Source organism: Castor canadensis, chromosome 2 (assembly GCF_047511655.1).
Source record: "Castor canadensis chromosome 2, mCasCan1.hap1v2, whole genome shotgun sequence".
Taxonomy (NCBI): Eukaryota; Metazoa; Chordata; class Mammalia; order Rodentia; family Castoridae; genus Castor; species Castor canadensis.
In genome coordinates this window covers 16770412-16794290 of record NC_133387.1, presented here as the reverse complement: position 1 = coordinate 16794290, position 23879 = coordinate 16770412, and the positions used below count along the sequence as shown (strand labels likewise).

General features: G+C 37.3%; 1 protein-coding gene across 3 annotated transcripts in view; it reads left to right on the top strand.

The window, feature by feature from the left end:
- Positions 1 to 23879, top strand: part of Trim24 (tripartite motif containing 24) — a 98964-nt gene that overhangs the window by 19631 nt on the left and 55454 nt on the right. For all 3 annotated transcript variants that reach the window (XR_012444175.1, XM_074062247.1, XM_074062239.1), the window contains exon 2: positions 19095 to 19213. Coding sequence is in view for 2 of the 3 variants with exons in the window: in XM_074062247.1 (XP_073918348.1) it covers positions 19095 to 19213 (119 nt within the window). In the remaining variant the exon portion in view is untranslated. The remainder of the gene's footprint in view (positions 1 to 19094; positions 19214 to 23879) is intronic.

The following is a 23879-nucleotide window of genomic DNA, read 5'->3' as shown; positions in this document are numbered from 1 at the left end:
AAAGAAAGAGAAAAAAATGCATGCTTTTATTTAAAAAGATGTTGAAGGGTAGGTAAAAAACTAAAAATGACTACCCATGGGGAGAGGAGAGAACAAGGAAAGGAATTAGGGATGAAAACTAGACCTCTGTAATGTAACTTGTGTTGTAGTATTAACTTTGGAACTATGTAAATGTTTTATGTAACCAGACCAAACAAAACAAAGCCTTGTAGTCTTACCCTCCAACCCCTTCCATTAAAGAGCAAAAATGAACTTGTTATGTATAAACCAGGTGGTTTTCTTAACATGTAAAAGAATTCTTTTCAACTGATATTTTTTAATCACAGTATTGATTGTGCCTTGCTAATATGCTATATCGTAAACACAGAAAATTTCTCTTTTGTTCAGTGGTTATTCAGCATAACCACTAGTGGTTATACAGCATAACCACTAGTGGTTATATTAGTATGGTTATTATGAAGCTATTTAGACTTCCTATGATAAAGCATATAGATAATTATGTTAATGTTGTTAGGCAAAGGCATTGCCAGGATAATTAGGAAAGTCTGAGGGTAGCATCTTGTAGCAGGCTTGAGAATGACTTCATATTTCAGAGGCTCCATCTGAGGGAGCAAATGTAGACTTCATAGATTATCTGATTTATTTGAACAAATTGAAAGAGATCTGCAGTTCTGTTGGAAAATTTGCTATCAACTTAGTAATAAATACCAAAAAACTAAGCAAAGTTTTAAAAGGTAGGCAATTATTAATTTCAAGAATGACATTGTTCAGGAAAGGAAATGTGATTGCAATATGCTCTGCAGCTCAGTTATGAATATTACTAAAAGTTTTTAATATATAAATATTGTAGTCTGGTTTAATAAGCCAATAATCGTTAACTATTGAAGTTTGACTTACTGGAAAATTAGAATTGTTAGTAGCATGATTTGGAAAGAGTTTTGGTTGGGTGCTTTCCTACTGTCTCCCATTTTAAGGTTGGGCAGGAGACTCCTGTCTTTTGTAATAACTCTTGGAGTTCTATAATTTAAAAAGAACTTGGTGCATGTGCTAGTTAATTAATGAAAACTGTAGAGAACAGGGGAAATGCTTCAGGACCTTGGAATGAACAAGTACTGTTTTTGGACAAGACTGGAAAAGCACAGGAAACAAAAGTAAAAATAGACAAATGGGATTACATCAAACTAAAAAGCTTTAGCACAGTAAAGGAGAGAGTCTGAGTGAAGTGACCAACTACAGAATGGGAGAAAATGTTTGCAAACCATACATGAGACAAAGGGCTAACATCTAGAATATACAGGGAACTCAGTGTGCTCAGTAACACAATTTAAAAATGGCCAATAGACCTAAATAGACATATCTCAAAAGTAGTTATGCTAATGGCCAACAAGTACATGAAAGAATATTTGATATCACTAATCATCATGGAAATGTAAATCAAAACAAAATGAGAGATTTTACTTCACTCTAGTAATAATGGCTCTTATTAAAAAATCCAAGTTTTGGCCAGGATGTGGAGAAAAGGGAGCCTTACACACTGTTGGTAGGAATGTAAACTAGAACAGCAGTATGGAAAATAGCATAGAAGGATGTTCTTTTAAAAAATTAAAAGTAGAACTCCCATACAATCCAGCAATCCCACTCCTGGCGTTTTTCCAAAGGAAATTAAATCAGTATGTTGAAGAGACATCTGTACTCCTATGTTTATTGCACTCTTCCCCATAGCCCTAAGTTGATCTGTTGGTGACTGGGTAAAGAAAATGTACACAATTGGATATTATTCAGCCATACAAAATGGAATCTTAGCTGGACATGGTGGCATATGCCTTTAATCCCAGCACTTGGAAATTTGAGGAAGGCAAATACTGAGTTCAAGAGCAGCCCGGGCTACATAGTAAGTCCCTGCCGAAAAAAGAAAGAAAGAAAATTGTGTAACCAATACTGCACAATTTTTATGTGAAATCCAAAGAAAGCTGATCTCAGAAGTTGAGAATAGAATGGTGGTTACTGGAGTAGAATGGTGGAGAGAGGTGGGAAAGACTAATCAAGTTACAATTAGATAGGAGTAAGAAGTTGTGATGTGCCATTGCACAGTAGGGTGACAAGATAATGGTTATGTACTGTATATTTCAGAAAGCTGTAAGAAGAGATTTTGAGTGTTTTCAACTTAAATTGTAAGAGTTCAAGGAGATGGTTATGCTTAACCCTATTTAAACATTACAAGTATATGTATATATTAAAATTACACAGCATTTCGTTAATATTTTTAATAATTTTTATGTTTTTTATGTATTAGTTAAAATTTATTTTTTAAAAAAATGAGCCATGAGAAATAGGCTGGTTAACTTCCTATGTCAGGGCAAATTAAATTATTTTGGAAGTAGAAAAAAAAACTTAAAAAATCATACCTAAAGCAGTATTTAATTACATTTAAATAATCAATTTGATTGTAGGAACACATTGCATATGCTCTCTCTTTTCCTATATACTCAATATGGGTTGTTAAAATAAGCTTAGACATATTGAATTGGAGCACTCAAAGATTCATGAATTGGGCAGCACCAGCACTGCTTAGTGCTCTGCTGTGTAACGGAGGGGAAAACATGAGGTCTTCTTGGGAGCCAGATGAAGAAATTATTTGATTGGTTAAAGTAGGAAGTCCCTCATTAGGTTAGGGTTGGTTTCTGATCTGTTAAGCTTAAGTTACAGTGAGTTGGATTTTGGCTTGCTTAAGAAGGAACCCAAGGTGCTAGAGCTATTTCAGTCTGATGACCTCAATTATTTTAAAAAGGTTTGAAAGTATTGAGATAAATGTTAATGCTTCATCTGTAACTTTTAAGTACACTCCCCTTAAATTCTGTCAACTTCTGTATTTCAGAAATCTGTTGCCTTATTATCATCTTAGTTCAGGACTTCTTTGTTTCTTAGGGTCATTTCTGTTGCTTCTTAACTGCTCTTTGGGCCTCAGCCTCTCTGTTTTGTTGAAGAAGTCCCCCACCTTCCCCAGAATTTAGGATCTTTAGACTTTTAAAAACTTGTGAGGTCAAGAACTAAACGTTGCCAGAACACAGGAAGTTCTTTTGTGACTTTTTTTCATCACCACTGTCATCTCCTGTAGTGGGTAACCATTGGACCAGCTTCTATGTTACCAGTTTCCTTATTTACTTCATGGTAAAGACTATAATTTAACTTTGCCTGTTTGGGACTTTATGTTAGAAAAGGAATGATGGTATACTTTATTTCTTGCTATTTTAATGTAACATCAAAGGGAGAGGTCATCCATCTTGCTATATATAACTACAGTTCACTTTTAATGCTGTAGAATGGTATACTGTACAAATAAGCAGTTTCTCCATTCTGTTGTGCGTTTTGGTTTTTTAAAGCAATGCAACTATTAACATTCTTGTTAATGTATCCTGCTGCTCATGTGTGTAAATCCTGAGGGATTTTGTTTTGTTTTTACTGAAAAGCAGAAAAGGTGAATCTTCACCTTGACTTTTATCAGCTCTCTTATACCCATGTGAGTAATGCATGTGTGTTCCTATTGGCTCAGATGTTCACCAACATTTGGTGTTAATCTCTTTATTTTTTTTGGCAATTTAACAGGCGTTTCCTGTAAACTCCTTTGGATCTAATATCCTTTCTCCAAGTACAACTAGGCCCAGCACCTGTCATATTCATATTGATCATTTGGATTTCAGCTATTAATGAGTGCTCATTCAAGTCTTTTTTTTTTAAATCTCAATGATGGGATCAATCTAGGGCCTCAGGCAAGCTCTCTCTCACTGAGCTACAGTCTAGCCTTATTTTAATTTTTAAAAGGAGGATTTTTAAAAAAATATATTCTGAATAATCTCTCATTCTGTTTTTCTTTTTTAATAGAGTCCTTTGAACTATTTGGGTTAGTGTTTTAGCTTTAAGCATCTTTCTATAGAAAACTTAAGCAGTTCATTTTCTTCTAAAAGCTCCTCCTTCTCCCTGTCCCCCCACCCCCACATATTTAGGGGTTTTTGTTTGTTTTTAGAGAGGTTCTCAGTATGTAGCCTAGGCTGGCCTTGAACTTGAGATCCTCCTGCCTCAGCCACCCAAGTGCTAAGATTACAGGTGTGTATCACTTGACTGTCTTTATAGTAGGTTTTGATAGTTGGTAAAACAGGCATCATATAAACCCCTTGATTAGCACCACCTATAATTATATAAATTTTAGAATTCACTTTTAAGTCCTCAAAAACCCTGATAGAATATCAACTGGGCAATTGATACGTCAATTTGGGGAGAAGCTTATATGTTTATAATGTTGACTTTTCTATTCCACAGCCATTATGCATCTCTTAGGGTTTTGTTTTGTTTTTTTTTCTTTTATTATTCATATGTGCATACAAGGCTTGGGTCATTTCTCCCCCCTGCCCCCACCCCCTCCCTTACCACCCACTCCGCCCCCTCCCTCTCCCCCAACCCCCTCAATACCCAGCAGAAACTATTTTGCCCTTATTTCTAATTTTGTTGTAGAGAGAGTATAAGCAATAATAGGAAGGAACAATGTGAAGAAAAAGGAATAAAATTAGATCTGTATTTACTGATATGGAATGATCACCAGAATACATTAAGAGAGCGAGAGCAAGCTGCAGTACAGCGTATATAGTACTTCGCTATGTTTTTGTGTGTAAGAAAAGAGAAATCTTTTTGCAAAGAGAATTCTAGGAAAAGAAAAAGTAGGTGTGGGAAGTACTTGTAAGGAAGTAGAATAAGGGGAATGGAATTGAGTAGAAAAGATAAAAGTTTTTGACTTTTGAACTCAAGTTTATGTCAACATGAAAAAGCTAAAACCAAGAGTAAGTAAACTCATGAACCTAAAAAAAAAATATCAAATTGACAACATAACAGTATATTGTTGGGTTTTATTATTCAGGCTGATAGTCCATTTTTCACCTAGTACATCTTATTCAGTGTTTGATAATATTTCTGCTGGATTTAAGATTCTAGCTAGACAATTATTCTCTTTTATCACTTAGGAAATAATCTTTCTATCCTTTTCCGACTTCCTTTGTTGTGGCTAGTGAGAAGTGGGCTAAACAGTCTTGCCTTTTTCATGAGAATTCATTCCTTTTTCTTTGTTTTTAAGCATTTTCTTGTTCATGTTTGACTTTTCTATTTTGTTAATATAATGAATTATTTTAATTGATTTGAATGCTCAGCCAACCTTGCATTTCTGGAGTAAACTCCTACTTGATTGTGATGTCTTATCCTCTTTGTTTTTGTATTTGTGCTGGGCATCAAACCCAGGGCCTACGCATGCTAGGCAAGCCCTCTACATCCCAACCTTTGTTTTTTTGTTTTGGTTTGGTTTTTTTGGGACAGGTTCTCTCTATGTAGCTGAGGCTGGCCTTGAATTTGGGATTTTCCTACCTTACCCTCTCAAGATTATAAGCAGGGCCTTACAAGCATGCACTGGCACACCTTGGTTTCTGTATTATGCTTTTTTATTTTTGAGATACTGGGGCTTGAACTTGGGGCCTTAACCTTGAGCCAGTCTACCAGCCCTATTTTTTGTGAAGGGTTTTTAGAGATAAGGTCTTGTGGAACTATTTGCCTGGGCTGGCTTTGAACCACAGTCCTCCTATCTCTACCTCCCAAGTAGCTAGGATTATAGGCTCTCTGCCTCCTGAGTAGCCGTCAGCACCCAGCTGTATTATGCTTTGCGTATATTTCTGTATTTGTCTTTCTAATATTTTGTCAATTTTTTAAATCTTTGTTTATGTGGGATATTGGTCTTTAATTTTCTTTCCTTGTAATGACTGGGTCTAATTTTAGTGTCTGGGTAGTATTGGCCTTTTAAGATAAGGTAAGAAGTGTTTCCTTCTCTGTTTTCTAGAAGAATTTGTTCAGGGATGGTATTACCTTCTTTCAGTATTTATTATAATTCACCAATGGAGCCTTTGGGTCTAGATTGTTCTTTGTAGGAAGGTTTCTAATTACAGTTTCCATTTCTTTAGCTGATATAGGGATATCCAGGTTTTTTTTCCAGAGAAGGTTTTGGTAATTATTTCCGTTTTCTAAGAATCAAGCCATTTAACCAAGTTGCTCATATATCCCCTTACTATCTTTATATGGTCCATAAACCTGAAGAAATGTTCCTTTTGTTTCTGATTTTGGTAAATTTTGTCACTTTTTCTGGGTTATTTTTATTGACTTGTCAAGAACTTGTTTTGGTTTCATTGGTTTTTTTTTCCCCCCTATATTTTTCCATTGACGACTTACTGTTTCTTTCTTTGGAGTTAATTTGCTGTTTTATCTAACTTCTTGAGAGAGGTCACTGATTTAAAAACCATTCTTAACACATAAGTTATTTGAAAGTAGTTTAATTTCCAAATATTTGGGGTTTTTTAAGTTCAGTTACTGATTTCTAAGCTAATCTCATTTTGGTCAATCTCTTTGTTTTTAGTTATTTTAAAATATATTTTATTTTTCAGTATATGTTATATCTTGGTAACTGTCCTATTCCCACTTAAAGAATGTGCATTCTGCTGAATGTGCATTGGGTTGTTTTTGAAATTCTGGTCAAGTTATTTGACTCTTTTGTTCAATCTTCTGTGTCCTTACTGACTTTCTGTCAACTGTACTATTATTGAGAGAGGAGAGATGAAACTCCAACTATAATCTGAACTTCTCTATTTTTCTTTTCACCTGTATTTTTCTGTGTGTCACAAAGATCTGTTAACTAAGTACATGTGCATTTAGGATTATGTCTTCTTGAAGAATTGATCCCTATATCACTGGGCAGTGTTCTCTGCTGGTAGTGCTTATTCTGAAGTCTACTCAATCTGATATTATAAAGCCCTCCAGGTTTCATATTGTAAAACAGGTTTACTATGCACTAGTTACTATTTTAGCCCATTATATCTTGGGCTGACTAAGTTCAGTGAGACAGGACACTCACACAAGTTACGTGAAGCAGGTTTATTACTTACAGACAGGCACCAAAGGACAGCAGAGGCTGAGCATTCATTACAAACTACTTCCTAAGGGCTTAGGAAAGCTGCCCAGGGTAGATGAAATCTTGTCTGTGTACTGCAGGTAAGGAATTCCAGAAAACAGACTATCCTGGGTTTTCTAACTCTGGATTCAGTGGGCTAGAACATCGAAGGACATCCTGTTTCTAAGGGAGATAGAACAAGATTGGGCTGTTCCAGTCAGTTCCTCCTTGTCTCAAGATACTGCTTGCCTAGCACATTCTACAGTTGTTCTTAAGAAACTGTAAGTGAGAAAGGGCAGACTGCCTGGGTCCAGGGCCACCTGGGGAACCATCCTGAACATGTGCTTATTGTTGGGATGTGTATCTAGCCATGCTATTTCTTTTTAACCTGTGATAATTAAAGTAGGTTCCGAGTGAGAGATGTAGTTCAGTGGTAGTATAGTTCCCTAACATGTAGGAGGCCCTGAATTCAATCCCAGCACCTCAGAGAGGTACATATATATCAATTGTGATCCACTGTATATAAGGGACTTTAAATCCATGTCTCTTTTATAGGACTGCTCAAAGAACTACTAACCATTCCTGGTATATAATGTCAACTCATAAGCCTTGTATTATTAGACTTATGTTTAGAAGCTAAAACTTCACAGAAGGGAGATAACAAATCATACATCTCGAAACCCAAAAGCTTTAAAGTATTTAGTTTGTAGAAAAAAGAATAAAAACAGATGGTAGTTAAGTTCATTTTAAGTCTAGTTTCTTTTGTAAGTATATAATTAGTGACCTGTCATTAATTTTTGTACTGAAAATGTATACTTGTGGTTTGGGAATGAAGTTCAGGTAAAGGTGCAAATTTGAGATTCACCACCATTTAGTCTCAATTGTTCCTTGTAGGTAGTGGTATATCTATGACACGGGATACATTCATAGCCTTAGTAGATCATACTTGGAGGATGGAATCTAGTAGATGAGGTCATGCTGGTCCTTTGAAAGACAGTCATCTGATTTTAATTGTTGGGTACAGGACTTAATGTATAGGTTTATCAGGTGCCATCCCAGGTTAGACTCTTCATATGCATTTATTATATAATCTTAACAACAATCCTTTTTCAAAATTGTTCTAATAAACATGAAATATATAGCACAATTGCTAGAACACAGCAAGTTTTCGATGTGGCTATAACTGTCACTGTAATTCTCATGTTTTGCTATTTTACAGAAGAGAAAACAGAGACTTAAACAGATTATTTAGGTGCTGTAATTAATAAGGAGACTAATATAGGTCTGAATGGCTTTAAAGATCATGGTGGGTGTCTTTGTTTGTTTGTTTTGTGCTAGGAATTGAACCCAGGATCTTTTGCAGGTGGTACACATGTGCTCTAACACTGAACTACATCTCAGCTATACTGTATCTTTGTTTAAATACTTACCGTGTAGAATGTGCACATGATGTAATATTAGGGAGGACTCAAATCCCAGATTTGCCATTTAGTGTGTGTGACCATGGGCAAGTCATGGCAGTGCTTACTGCACTACAGCTGAGGCACATGCTCTGAGGATTACTGGTCCTTCTAGCCTCAGGCCAGAGCTCAGACAGAGCTGACAGTCTTTGACTTGGCGTAGGTCTCTGTTCATGGGTCTAGAAAGTTGTTTGGTTCAGAAAAGATTTGTGTACTGTGAAGCTTAGTATTTGAGGGGGCCTGCTTCTTCTTTCTTCTTCCTTCTTTCTAAGCATGGCCATTGTCAGAACTTTGTGTTAGTCATTATTGCCTAGCTTTTCTTTCTGGCTTTATTAGCTTTATATGCTTTTTATGAAATATTTTATTCAAATTTGACTTTTTTTTTTTTTGTGGTGCTGAGGATCAAACTTAAGGCTTACACATGCTAGGGAAGTACCTGTTCTTCAGGACTTTTTTCCACTTAATGTATTTTTGGGTATTCAGTCATGTGATATTTATAGTTTAAGTGTGTTCATTTTGTTGCTGTTAGTGTTCCATTATTTGAATATGCCACAGTATAATTCTACGTTTGGTGAATATTTGGGTTGCTTCCAGTTGAGGCATTTTATGAAAATGCCATGAACATTCTTGCACAGGTCTCCTGATGATGAAACAGAAGAGTTTCTCCATGGTGGAGTGTGGATCACAGGGATTACCAGGGGAGTTTGTTCACTCAGCAAATGTTTTTTGAGCACTATGTGCTAGGGACATTTGTAGGAGTTTTGGAGTATCAGTGAACTAAACAGACAAAAGTACCTGCCCTTAAGGAGTGTATATTTTACTTGGGACAGTCAAATAATAAATAGCAGATCTATTTAAAAATTTTCAACCAAGTTAAATAACAGAAATAACTGTTGCCATTAAGTACACAGTGATGAATGATTAAAGTCAAAAGTCCACTGTTATTAGAGAATTCTTTTTCTTATTCAGATTTTAATTGTTCTGATTTCTGGAAAGATGTATTTTAAGTGTTCTACTGGTTTGTGTAAAGAAACAACTGTGCTCAGACTTAGAAGTAGAAATTTCATTTCCCACTATCTTTTTTTGGTGGGACTGGGGATTGAACTCAACTTCATGCTTACAAAGCAGGTGCTCTACTGTTTGAGCCACTCCGCCAGCCCTCCCACTGTTTTTATGGGGAAGAAGGTATTGTCAAGTTAGCATTTTTACTTGGGTTTAAATTGATTTAGGTGGGATTCATGACCACATATAAAAATTCTTTTTAAATTCATTATTACTCATAATGATGTAATCTATGAGCCTGTGGTTTTCTAACACTTTTTTTTTTTTTTTTAAAGGGAGAGAAGGGTCTGGAGTTTGAGTTCAGGGCTTTGTCCTTTCAAAGTAGGTGCTCTCCCACTTAAGCCACACCTCCAGTCCATCTTACTGTGGGTATTTAGAGATGGGGTCTCTCTCACAAACTGTTTGCTTGTGTTGGCCTCAGACAACAATCCTCCTGATTTAAGCCTCCCAAGTAACAAGGATTACAGACCTAAGCCTGTGGCTCCAGGCTCTTAACACATTTTGTAACCACATGGCATGGACTCTGGTTAGCTTGTTATGTTTTCAAATCTCAGCTCCAATAACATGTTGGTCAAGTTAATCATATTCTCTGATCTGTTCACTCATTTATATCATAACGATGAAGTGGTGCACACAAAGAGACCACTAAATAAAAGTTTGCTTTAGGGATTCCAAGAACTTTTTATTTTGAAGTAATTACAGATTCATAGGAAGTTTCAGAGAAATTCCATGTATCTTGTTTTACCCAGTGAGTATGTCTTCAGTAACCATAATGTAATGCCAAAACCAAGAACTTGACATTTGTGGGATAGTGCCCATAGTGTTCTGCCATTTCATTATATGTGTAGAACTATATAATCACTGTTGATAGAAAACAGACAACTGTGCTCCAGAGGAAATAGTCTATTCTGAGCCAAGTATAGTGACCAAAGGCTGGGGAACACAGATTTTCAAATTGCATGAACAAAGAGAGTCTAAGTCAACAATCCACCCAATAAATTGTTGGGGACACTGTTCGGGCCAGGAAGTCTTTTCTGTAAGATTCAGATGGTATAGCATTCTTACCTTTTAGGGTTGGTGGATGCTAGTATGCTTTCCATCAGACTGTATAGCAAACAAACTGAGCTTCGCAATACCTTCTGGAGGTTTACCTAATAGTCACAAGAACACTAGGTCATGCACAAAGGTTAAAAGTAAATGGCCCGAGATAGTCCAAAATGAGTTAGCCCTAGGCATGCAACATCTCTACTCAGCTGATGCCATCTTTAAATTTAATAGATCTTTAAATTTAATAGATCAGAGACCTTCAACTGCACATCACCATCCCAGTCCAGATGAGTTGTGTCACCACACAAACCTGTCCTTCATGCCATACACCCACCTTCTTCCCACCCCCGCTGATAATTTCATTGTTCTCTTTCTCTAAAATTTTGTCATTTTGAGAATTTATAAATGAAATCATTCAGGCAGCCTTTTTTTTCTCTTTTTTTTGCTTTTCAAGATTATTTTTTATTATTGTTCATATACATACAAGGCTTGGGTCATTTCTTCCCCTCTGTCCCCACCCCCTCCCTTACCACCCACTCTGCCCCCTCCCTCTCCCCCCTACCCCCTCAATACCCAGAAGAAACTATTTTGCCCTTATTTCTAATTTTGTTGTAAAGAGAGTATAAGCAATAATAGGAAGGAACAAGGGTTTTTGCTGGTTGAGATAAGGATAGCTATACAGGGCATTGACTCACATTGATTTCCTGTGCATGGGTGTTACCTTCTAGGTTAATTCTTTTTGATCTAACCTTTTCTCTAGTTCCTGGTCCCCTTTTCCTATTGGCCTCAGTTGCTTTTAAGGTATCTGCTTTAGTTTCTCTGCGTTAAGGGCAACAAACGCTAGCTAATTTTTTAAGTTTCTTACCTATCCTCACCCCTCCCTTGTGTGCTCTCGCTTTTATCATGTGCTCAAAGTCCAGTCCCCTTGTTGTGTTTGCCCTTGATCTAATGTCCACATATGAGGGAGAACATACGATTTTTGGTCTTTTGGGCCAGGCTAACCTCACTCAGAATGATGTTCTCCAATTCCATCCATTTACCAGCAAATGATAACACTTCATTCTTCTTCATGGCTGCATAAAATTCCATCGTGTATAGATACCACATTTTCTTAATCCATTCGTCAGTGGTGGGGCATCTTGGCTATTTCCATAACTTGGCTATTGTGAATAGTGTCGCAATAAACATGGGTGTGCAGGTGCCTCTGGAGTAACCTGTGTCACAGTCTTTTGGGTATATCCCCAAGAGTGGTATTGCTGGATCAAATGGTAGATCAATGCCTAGCTTTTTAAGTAGCCTCCAAATTTTTTTCCAGAGTGGTTGTACTAGTTTACATTCCCACCAACAGTGTAAGAGGGTTCCTTTTTCCCCACATCCTTGTCAACACCTATTGTTGGTGGTGTTGCTGATGATGGCTATTCTAACAGGGGTGAGGTGGAATCTTAGTGTGGTTTTAATTTGCATTTCCTTTATTGCTAGAGATGGTGAACATTTTTTCATGTGTTTTTGGGCCATTTGAATTTCTTCTTTTGAGAGAGTTCTGTTTAGTTCATTTGCCCATTTCTGTATTGGTTCATTAGTTTTAGGAGAATTTAGTTTTTTAAGTTCCCTATATATTCTGGTTATCAGTCCTTTGTCTGATGTATAGCTGGCAAATATTTTCTCCCACTCTGTGGGTGTTCTCTTCAATTTAGAGACCATTTCTTTTGATGAACAGAAGCTTTTTAGTTTTATGAGGTCCCATTTATCTATGCTGTCTTAAGAGACAGCTGTGCTGCTGGGGTTTCGTTGAGAAGGTTCTTACCTATACCTACTAACTCCAGAGTATTTCCTACTCTTTCCTGTATCAACTTTAGAGTTTGTGGTCTGATATTAAGATCCTTGATCCATTTTGAGTTAATCTTGGTATAGGGTGATATATATGGATCTAGTTTCAGTTTTTTGCAGACTGCTAACCAGTTTTCCCAGCAGTTTTTGTTGAAGAGGCTGCTATTTCTCCGTCGTATATTTTTAGCTCCTTTGTCAAAGACAAGTTGGTTATAGTTGTGTGGCTTCATATCTGGGTCCTCTATTCTGTTCCACTGGTCTTCCTATCTGTTTTTGTGCCAGTAGCATGCTGTTTTTATTGTTATTGCTTTGTAATATAGTTTGAAGTCAGGTATTGTGATACCTCCAGCATTGTTCTTTTGACTGAGTATTGCCTTGGCTATTCGTTCAGGCAGCCTTTTGAAATTGGCTTTTTTCCACTCTGAATGATGTCCTTAAAATTTATCCCAATTTATTTTATGTGCTTTTATGAATTTTCTTTCATAGTAAGGATGCACCTCATTTTGTTTAACCATTAACTTGTTTTCAAGTTTTTGTGTGGATGCCCAGGAGTGAGACTGCTGAGTTATATGATAAACATGTTTAGTTTTTTGTTGTACTGATCTTTGAACTCAGGGCTTCCCACTTGCTAGGCAGGCTCTACTGCTTGAGCCACACTTCCAGCCCAACATATGTTTACCTCAGTTTGTTTGTTTTGGTGGTCACTGGTTGTTGAACTCAGGGCCTCACACTTGTAAGGCTGTTGAACTCAGGGCCTCACACTTGTAAGGCAGGTGCTCTACCACTTGAGCCACTCCACCATACCAATAGATTTAATTTTTAAAGAAACTGTCAAACTGTGTTCCAGAGTGGTTACCATTTTACATTCCTCTTGACAGTGTATAAGAGACCAGTTCCTCCACAATTTGCCAGTATGTGATATTACCACCACTTTTCATTTTAGCCACTCTAATAAGTATGTACTTACCTCACTGTGGTCTCATTTAATTAACTAATAACTAGTAACATGGAGGAACATTTTTTTATGTGTGCTTATCTGCCATGTGTAGAACTTCATCAGTGAAATGTCTCTTCATATTGTTTGGCCATTTTTAATTGAACTATTTATTTTTACTGTTGCATTTTGAGAGTTCTTTATATATTATAGATATGAACCCTTTGCAGATGTTTTCTCTCAGTGTGCATTTGTTGCCTCAGTCTTTTTTTTTTTTTTCCATAGTAATAGTAAAGTTTACTAGGAAAGGAATTTATTATGAAAGGATAAAAGTGAGGCGAAATGGGGAAAAAGGGAGAGATAGTTCTTCCTTCCCATTCAGGAAGTGGAGTAAAGACTCCTACTGGGTCTTTTACAAAACAAAAGGTTTTAATTTTGGTGATCTGCTTCAACAGTATTTTTCTTTTGTGGATTGTGTTTTTTGGTTTTGGGTGGGACTGGTGTTTGAACTCAGGGTTTCACACTTGATTGTGTTTTTTTGTATCATGTTTAGGAACTCTTTACCAAGTCATAAATCATTAAGATTTTCTTCTAAGGGTTTTCTAATTTTATGCTTTACATTTAAACCTAACCCACTTTGAGTTATATTTACATAAACTGTGATGTTTCGGTTCAAATTCAGTTTTTTGCCTAGGGGATACCCAGGCAAAAATACCCAATTGTTTCAGTACAATTTATTGAAAAGACTACTTTCTTCTAATAAATTGCTTTCACCTCTTTGTCAAAAATCAGCTTGGTTTACTTGTGTGGATGCCTTTTCTGGCTTCTCTATTCTGGCCATTTATTTATGTGCCTGTCCTTCCCCTAATACACTTTGACTCAACTGTACCTATTAGTCTTAAATATTGTACATAATTTTTCTTTTCACTTTGTTCTTTTTTTTCAAAATTGGTTTAGCTATTCAAAGCCATTTCTTTCCCATATAAAATCTTTAAATAATGTTGTCTATAATTGTAAAATGTCTAGCTGGGATTTTGATAAGAATATATCAGCCTATAGATCAATTTGAGAAAGCTGACATCTTTACTATATTGAATCTTGAATTCATGAATACCTTTATATTTATCAACATAAAGATACTTTTGCTGTTCTGTCAAACATGATTTAGCCCTACTTGTATGGGTCTGTTTCAGGTTCTCTATTATGTTTTATTCAACTATATGTCATCCTTTTGTCAGTAACACACATTCCTGATTATTGTAGCTACGGTTATCCTCAGTATCTGGGGAGACTGGTTCCAGGAAGCCTCATGGTTATCAAAATTCAGAGGTGCTCAAGTCTTAACAAGTCTCATATTTGCATGTAACTTTTCTTTCCTAATACTAAAATCATCTCTAGATTATTTATAACTCCTAATATAGTGTAAATAGTTGTTTAGGGATTAAAAGCAACAACAACAAAAGGTCTGTAAATGCTCTGTACAGATGTTTTTTTTTTTTGCAGTACTGGGGTTGGACTCAGTGCCTACACCTTGAGCCACTCTGCCAGTCCTTTTTTGTGTTGCGTATTTTTGAGATAGGGTCTTACAAACTATTTGCCTGGGCTGACTTTGAACCATGATCCTCCTAGCCTTCTGAGTAGCTAGGATTATAGGGGTAAGCCACAGCATCCAGCCAGATGCAATTTTTCCAGAATGTTTTTGGTAGGAGACTGGTTGGCTCTGCAGATGCAGTGCCCAGGGATATGGTGGCCTGACTATAGATGATAGTAAGTCTTGAAATTGAGAAGTGATTCCCTCACTATCGTCTTTTTTATTGATTTACAACAAATTTACATTTGCATTTCTATTCAAACAATCCTGACTTTATGTACAAAATTGCTGGGATTGTATTAAGAATTGTTTTAAACCTACAGATCACATTAAAGAGTTGTGTGTGTGTGTGCGCGCGCGCGCGCGCGCAAAGGTTTAGCAAGGATTTTCTTAGTATAGGAGGATAAAGTATAGAGAAATGGGGGAAAGAAAGGAAATGGGAATGGGAGTAAAAAAATCTTGAGTATTTACATCTTTATTGCATTGGTTATCCCAACCCATGAACGTTTCTCCATCTAATTAGATTGTCTTTTATTATATCATTATTTTGTTGTTTTCACCATATAGGTCCTATACATGTTTTGTTAGGCTTATGCCTACATGTTACATTTTGCTTAGAGCCATTCAATTTCCATATCATTACAGGGTTTTTAAAATTTTCTGTTTCATACTGGGTCAGTTGCAGTGCTTTTCAAGAAATTGGTCCATTTCACCTAAGTTGACATTTATGTGTATCAGTGCTTTAATATTCCCCTATTAGCCTTTTGATGTCCACTTGGTCTTATCCTCTTTTTTCATTCTTATTGTTGGCATGTTGTCTACTTTTTCTTTGTTAGTCTTGCTGGGCATTTGTTAATTTTATTGACTTTTTTAGATAACTAGCTTTTTGTTTCATTGACTTCTCTCTCTTTTTTCCGTTGACTTCTGCTCTTACATTTTTACTTCCTGCCTACTGCAAGGTAGGAGTTGCACTCCATGTTCCCTCTTCTGATTCCATGAGGTTTCTGTGGAAACTTCCCTGGCAGGGAGGAACATGGATGCTGTCCATTGACACTCCTAGGGAGTTGGGGACATGGTGGTGGCAAGAGGAGGTTATGGCAATGGAAGTTCTTTCTGTTCACTAGGCCTGCAATCCAGCTTGGAAGTGGAGGTACCTCAGCAGTACTCTGGCTCCTTGAGTAGTTGCCATTGACACTCCAGGGGCTCTCCTGATCTGATACACTGCTACTCCAGAGGCTCTCCAGCAGGAAGTGCTCAAGAGCACTTACCTTGTCTCACAGGGTAGAAATTTAGGCGTTCCATTGGGCCTTTGCTACAGTGTTTTCTGTGATGGTCCCCTGAAATTGAGTGTTCATTGCTTCAAAGTTTTGTCTTCCAAGGCTGCCCTTTGCATGTTTCTGTGGGTAGATGGAGCAAGCTTCTATGGGACTTTTGTTTGTGCCTTTCGGTGTTTTGGGGATGCTGGCCTTATAAGCATTTCTTTTGGAATATCTGAAGATAAAAGAAAGCCTAGTAAACTCACCATTGTGGTCCTTGGGTGCTAGGTTCTCTCACCAGTATGACTTCTCTTTATGTTTCATTTTTCTTAATTTTTGTTTTACATAGAATGAGTACAGTGTTTAGCTGTACTTAGCTGGAAGACTAATAAAAATGTTTCTTCTGCGAAATGTACTATTGTGTTTACAGATTTGGAATGGTACTTCTTGGTAATTATGTGTTGAACTTAGGCCACTTTGGGGCTTCTCTTCTGTTTTTGAACATAGTTATCTTTTGAGGGGGAACAGTACTAGGGTTTGAACTCAGAGCCTCCCGCTTGCTAGGTAGGCCTTCTACCACTTGAGCTACTCCTCCAGTCCTTTTTGTGCTAGGTACTTCTGAGATAGAGTCTGGTGAACTATTTGCCCTTGTCTGCCTCAGACCCTGATCCTCCTAATATCTGCCTCCCCAGTAGTTAGGATTATAGGTTTGAGCCACTTGTACCCAGCTGAACACAATCATCTTTTGACTACCTGTAGTTGTACAACATTCATTTTGATGAAGAAGTTTATTCCTACTCCAAGGTCACAAAGATATTCTCTGCTTCTTTGTAAATGTTGTGCTAGCTAGCTTTCCATTCATATAACAAAATACCCAAGAGAATAAATTTTTTTTAATAGTTTCTTTTGGTTTGGCTTACAGTTTTTGAAGTTTCAGTCCATGATGGGTTGGTCCTGTTGCTTTGGGCCTTTGGTGAAGCAGCACATCCGGGTGGTAGCACGCAGTAGAAGAAAGCCAGTCAGACCATCAGCCAGGAAGCAAGAGGTAGCAAGGGGCCAGGGTCACACAACCTCCTTCCAGGACATATCCCCAATGACCTAGTGACCTCTCCCACAAGGCCCTACCTCCTGAAGGTTCCACTACTTCCTAGTAATGTTACTTTCAGAACCAGCCTTTAACAGGTAGACAATTGGGACATTTAATACTCAAAACTATAGCAAAATTTTTAAAGTTCTTTGTTTTTTATTTTTATTTTTTGGTGGGACTGAGTTTGAATTCAGGGCTTCGTGCTTGCACAGTAGGCGTACTACCACTTGAGCCAGTCCTGAAGTTCTTAATGTATCCAAAGAACTGTTCTTTTGGATCAGGTAAAGAAGAGATCTGATTTCATCCCTTATCCTGAATAGATAATTAGTTGTTCCAGCAACCTGAAAAGTTCATCTATTTTTCCTCTGATTTCTAGGGTCATATCTGTCAGTTGTACATATATGCAAGTCTGTTTCTGGTGTGCATTTCAGTTCTATTTTTGTTTACTTTTACATAAATACCGGAATGAAGTAAATTACTGAATTCTATAGCTTTGTAATATGTGTTATTATTTAGTAGCATGTGGCCTCAGCTCACCAGCATCCTGTTAAAGTTCCAAGCTGGGCATGGTGATGCATGCCCGTAACCTCAGGTACTTGGAAGGAAGCAGTGATAGGACGATCATGAGTTCAAGGCTAGCCTGGGCAAAGGTAGTAATGAGACCCTATCTCAAAAACAAAAAGACCAAAAGGGTTGAGTGTGTAGCTCAAGTGGAGAGTGCTTGCCTAGCATCTGTAGGACTCCAGGTTCAATATCCAGCACTAACAACCACCCCCCCCTCCGCCCCAAACTGCATTGAATCTATAAATACATTTGGGAGAACTGGCATCTTTATAATCATGAATTTTTTTTTTTAATGCTTTAAAACCAACAACATTTTCTATAATGATTTTTATAAATCTCTTAAAGTTTATTTTCTGGTGGGACTGGAGTTTGAACTCAGGACTTTGCACTTGCAAAGTAGGCGCTGTATGGCTTGAGCCACACCTCCAGTGCATCTCACTCTGGTTAGTTTTTGGAGATGGGGTCTCACAAACTGGTGCTGAAGAGTGACTCAGGGTCCTGACACTTGTGAGATAGTGCTGTATTACCGAGCTATATCCCTACCCCAAGCAGATTTTTTTTTTTTTTTTTGGTGGGATTGGGGTTTGAACTCAGGGCTTCATGTTTGCAAAGTAGGCACTCTACCACTTGAGCCACACCTCCAGTCCATTTTTCTCTGTTTTGGAGATGATGGTCTCATGAAATATTTGCTCAGGCTGGCCTCAAGCTGTAGTCCTTCTGATCTCAACCTCCCAAGTAGCTAGGATTATAGACCTGAGCCACTGACATGGGCTCAGGCATTTCTTTTAATTAAAATTATTGGCTTATTGCTTGGATATATACAGATGAATTGGCACTTGTTTTGTATTTGTTCTTATATATTTCATTTAAAAGCCCCTTATTCATTAAAAAATCTGTGATCTACACATCCCTGTTTAAAAACTGGGCTAGAAAAATTGCTAAACAGTTAAAACAGTAGCCATGGGGATGTTTGGTAAAATTCAGGAGGACTTATCGGCTGACACTCGCCTAGTATGCATGAGGACCTGGGTTCAATCCCCAGTGCTACGAAATAATAATAATGATAATTATGATGATAGGATTTATGCAACATTTAATATATTTCGTGTGTGAGATATAAATAAAATTCATGTATATGTACATAAAATGAATTGCTTGTGAATTTAGAAAGCAGGTATGATTTTAAAAAGAACAGAAATTACAAGAAAAAAAGCAATTACAGTTTAAATGAGATGTACTGGTTTAGTACTCGGTATATTTGTGTTAAAACCTAGACTGAAACTTTGTCTTTCACAGTTGGAGTCATTCGATGCCCAGTTTGCAGCCAAGAGTGTGCAGAAAGACACATCATAGATAACTTTTTCGTAAAGGACACTACAGAGGTCCCCAGCAGTACAGTAGAAAAGTCGAATCAGGTAAGCGCTTAAATCTTGAACTTTTTGCCAAATGCTGGAGGACTGTACATGAGAGGAGCCAAACTTTAGTCCATTAATCTCTGACATTAAATGATATTGAGCATGTAAGAAATAAAACAGAAGTTTATTTCTGTCAACGCGGAAGTCCCAGATTCTATCCCCATATTTCCCATACCCTCCAGAGAAAAAGTCTGTTTATCATATTTCATTGCTTTGTACTGAGTTACTGTGTTTTAGTAATTAAATTTTTACTTCATTCTTTTTTCATCTTTCTATTTTAATTATTAAACTATATAATGATACATAGGAAATACATTATGTCTTGATCAGTAAGGTTTCTATATTTTTAAGAAAATCTTCTCGTCCGGGTGTGCCTGTGAACTCAGCATTTGAGGTGTTATGTAGAGACCCTGTCTCAAAAACAAACTAAGAGAGAGAGAGAGAGGGGAGGGGAAAGGAGGAAAAAAAAAAAGAAGAAATACAGGCTTCTTTTCTACATGTTATTTCTATGAATGCTTCATTTGGCAGCATTGTCCAAAGTGCTGGATTTAGAGATCCAATGATATTTTGCTTTTCCTTCCTACTTCTATAACCCACATCTTTTGTCGTCCTCTTGTTTTTTTAGTAGTGGTATTAGTGTTTGAACTTTAGGCCTCATTGCTTGCTAGGCAAGCACTTCATCACTTGAGCCACACACAGTCCTTTTTGCTTTGGTTATTTTTCAGATAGCGTCTTGCTTTTTGCCCAGATAGTGATCCTCTTCTTTTATCTGCACCTCCCTAAGTAGCAGGGATTACAGGTATGAGCCACTGTACCTGGCCTTGTTTTGATACAGAGTCACTATATAACTCAAACTAGATTCAAGCTCCTGAGTTCTGGGAATTCAGGCATGTGCCACCTTGTCTGGCTTAACATATAGAAGATTTCTATTGGCCTCTTAAATCGCCTTTTAAATCTAGATGTTGGGTCCCTAAGGATATTCTTTGGCTCTCTAGTAGGGATTAGTGTCAAGTATCGTGTATTTATCTACCTGTGGATCCTTATTTATCAATGATTCCTGTAGGCGGTTCCTTTAATACAAAGCAAAAGATTTAAGTCTGCTTAGGGAAAAATGGTTATTAGCTATGCTTATTGGAATTTTTTTTCATATATGTATGTGACTAATTTTGATGTCTGCAACAGGGCTTGTTGTAGGAGATACGCCTATAATTTTTGTGGAGCCAGCTTTAAAGAATGGATGTGAGTGAGGTGATAGAGTGTGTGTGTAGCATGAATGAGGCCTGGGTTCAATCTCTAGCACAAAACAAAAGGAATTGATTCTGTAGATCACAGTATGGGCGCACATCACCACTGGGTTCTAGGCCTTTCAGAAAAGTAATGTAACAAAGTCTTTTTATTAAAAAGATGAACTGTAAGTACATACTGCCTTTTTTTTTTTTCCCCTTGGTGGTACTGGGGTTTAAACTGAGGGCCTTGGACTTGCTAGGCAATTGCTCTACCACTTGAGCAACTCTTCCAGTGTAAGTATATGCTGATACTTACAAGTCAAATTTAGAATTATAGGGGTTTACTTTTAATTTTATATTTTTTGTCTTTTCTATACTAGAAATCTTAGTTCTTTATGTTGGCAATTATTTTTTCCAAGAAAAATATACATTTTATATTATAGGATATGTTATATTAGTCTTAGTGCAATAAGGAACCATTTTAATTCTTAAAATCAAGAATTGTTAACTAGATACACAGTTGTATTTTAAAAAAACAAAAAGGTAATTCTTGAAGTATCACAGAGTTAGCAGCATTGTGTGGCAGCTGAGGAAATAGACTCATACCTGTAACCCTAGCTACTTGAGAGGTGGAAGACAGTAGGACCACAGTTTAAGGCTAGCCTGAAAAAAAAAAATGGTAGCAAGACCTGGTCTCAAAAAATAAGCTGGTGCTGGCGCATATCTCTGATCCCAGGTATTTGAGAAGCAGAGATAGGAGGATCCTGTCCAAGGCCGGCCCAGGCAAAAGCACTAGTGTCTCAAAAAAACAATCTGAAGGAAAAAGGCCTGGGGGCACAACTCAAGTGGTAGAGGATCTGATTTCAAACCACAATGCTGCCAGCAAAACAAGGGTAGAAAGTTATGGACTCAGGGTGTAGTACAGTGGTAGAGCACTTGCCTCGTATATACAAGGCACTGGGGTTGATCCCCAGCACTGTAAGTGGAAAAAAAAGGTTAGAAGATAGAGTGGTCAAGCAAACTTGAGCTCAAACATGTGAGAAGTAGTTGCAGCTTGGCTGGTGCCAGAGTCTGAATGTTTAAAATGAGACCCAAATCTCAGAGCCCGTAGTGCTGGTACTGCTGAAGTGGGTTCTACACATCTTGGAAAAAGTGCCAACTAGAGAGCTGTTTCTATGAGAAGGAACTGCTGCTGCTGGGGTGAAGCAGCATCAGCGTTTCTAGACTGATAATCATAGAAATTATTGATCCTACAAGAATCCAGTCTCTTCTGCATGTTGCACTTCCTTTCAGCACTACCCATTGTTAGACTCTAAAGTAAAATCAGCTTGTAAAGCAGTTTCTGCAGTGTGGCTTGCAGAATAAGAGTGTATAGAAGAATGGAGTTATAACTGAGAGGAAATTGTAATGTGCTCGTATCAAAACATAAAGCAAGAAAGATAGCAGGTACACCATACCTTGTATGCCCTGGAGGTATTCAGTTAAATCATGTTTTAAAGTTAACTTGTAACAAATTTTTTTTCTCTGTGGTTAAGCAACCCACTTGATAGGCAGTTTTATTTGTTTCATCTTGGTTTTGATGTTTAGGGATTTAAATTTTTTATTTATATTTGTATAAACTGCATATAAAGCATTCATGTACTTCTGAAGTAAAACCTAGAGAACAGGATATATTTGTAGAACTTCTATCCCTACCTCACCTTCCTAACTACTTTATTTCTTCTCTACATTAGCAATAACTATTGTTTTTTTATAAAATTTATCCTTCAGTTATAGTGTTTTATGTAATTTTTAAATAAATCATCCCGCATCATCCCATCATTCTTAACTTAGCAGTAGCATTTACATAGTCTTCCTACTTTCCTTTTTAAATTTTGCTTCATTTACTAGAGATCTTTCCTGAGTAGAATGTACATTTCTCATGCGTTTGTGTAGCCTCCTGTGGAGATTAAATTTTAGGTGGCATCCTTATTCAAGTGACAGTTGCAGCCCAGGAGTACATGAGATAAGATCTAACAGAAATCTATAGCATCAGAGGACAAAGCTTGGAAAGTGGATCCAGAGGAGGATTGGCAGGTATCAAGAAATCCAAATGACCACAAGGAAGCAGGTCTTGGTAACACAAAGAATGTTAGAAAAGCTGAGGATGATAAGAGCTAAGAAAAGGAAGATTTGGTTTCCTGGAAATATTATCCAGGTATTTGGGATTTAGTAGTTTCTTTCTTTCCCAACAACAAATGAGATGAACTGCTTACATGTTGTCTAAACTTTAACATCTGTACTCAGAGAATGGTACCACCATGTACAGTTATATATATATATATATATATATATACTAGAAATATAGGAGCAGTCTCTTCTTCACCACCTATATCCAATGCATTGTCCAAACCTAAATCTTTCTCCAATTCATTCATTTTTTTAAACCTCTGCTTCCACAAACCCTCATCTATAAACCACTGAAAATTCTCCCAGTTAAGCTCAATGCAGAAATCTGTTCTAGTCTAAATCTTATCTAATCCGTTCTCCACATTTCAGCAGTAGTGATTTTAAGATGCAAATCTGGGTATGCCACTTTGTTACTGAAAGGTTTTCAGTAGATTTCGTCAAACAAAGACAAACATTGCCATGTGACTCTGCTTGACTGGGCCCTGCCTGCCTTGCCACCAGCATCTTCTCTTGCCCATACTTGATCTTGCTTTTTTTCTTTCAGTTCTTTGTATCTGTCTTTTCACCTGCAACTGTTTTTTAGTGTTTTTTATTGTTGCTGTTTTTGGTGGAACTGGGGTTTGAACTCAGGGCTTCATGCTTGCAAAGTAGGCACTCTACCACTTGAGCCATACCTCCAGTTCATTTTGCTGTGGTAATTTTGGAGATGGAGTAAGAACTGTTTGTCGGGGCTGGCCTCAAACTGAAATCTGGAGGATCTCAGTCTCCTAAGTAGCTGGGATTATAGGCATGAGTCACTGGCAGCAGATTTTTGTTGATGATATTTCTCCCTCTGCCTTAAAATGTTTTTCATCCAGAGGTTGTTGATTCAACTTTCATATCTTGGTGCTGATAGGGTCTTTTTAGTAAAAGTTCCCACTGGATAGTCTCTCCTCTTGCTTTCCTTAACTTTGCAATGCCACTATGATGAGATCCCTTTCTCCATACTATCCCCTTACAACTTGTCATACATTCCTTATGATATTTCTCAATAGTTAGGTATTGGTGTGTCTACCTCCCATTTATCTTACAGCTACTCAGGAAAACCTGTGCGGTTACCTTCATTTTAAAGATGAGTACTCTAACTTGCCTGAGACCACTCAGTAAGTAGGGGAACTGGGTTTGAACTCAGCTACTACGTAGGGGAACTGGGTTTGAATCTTTTCTTCCTCTATGAGAATGTTGGCATCATAAGGACAGCTCTGTGATTGCTTTTCCTGACTATTGTGTCC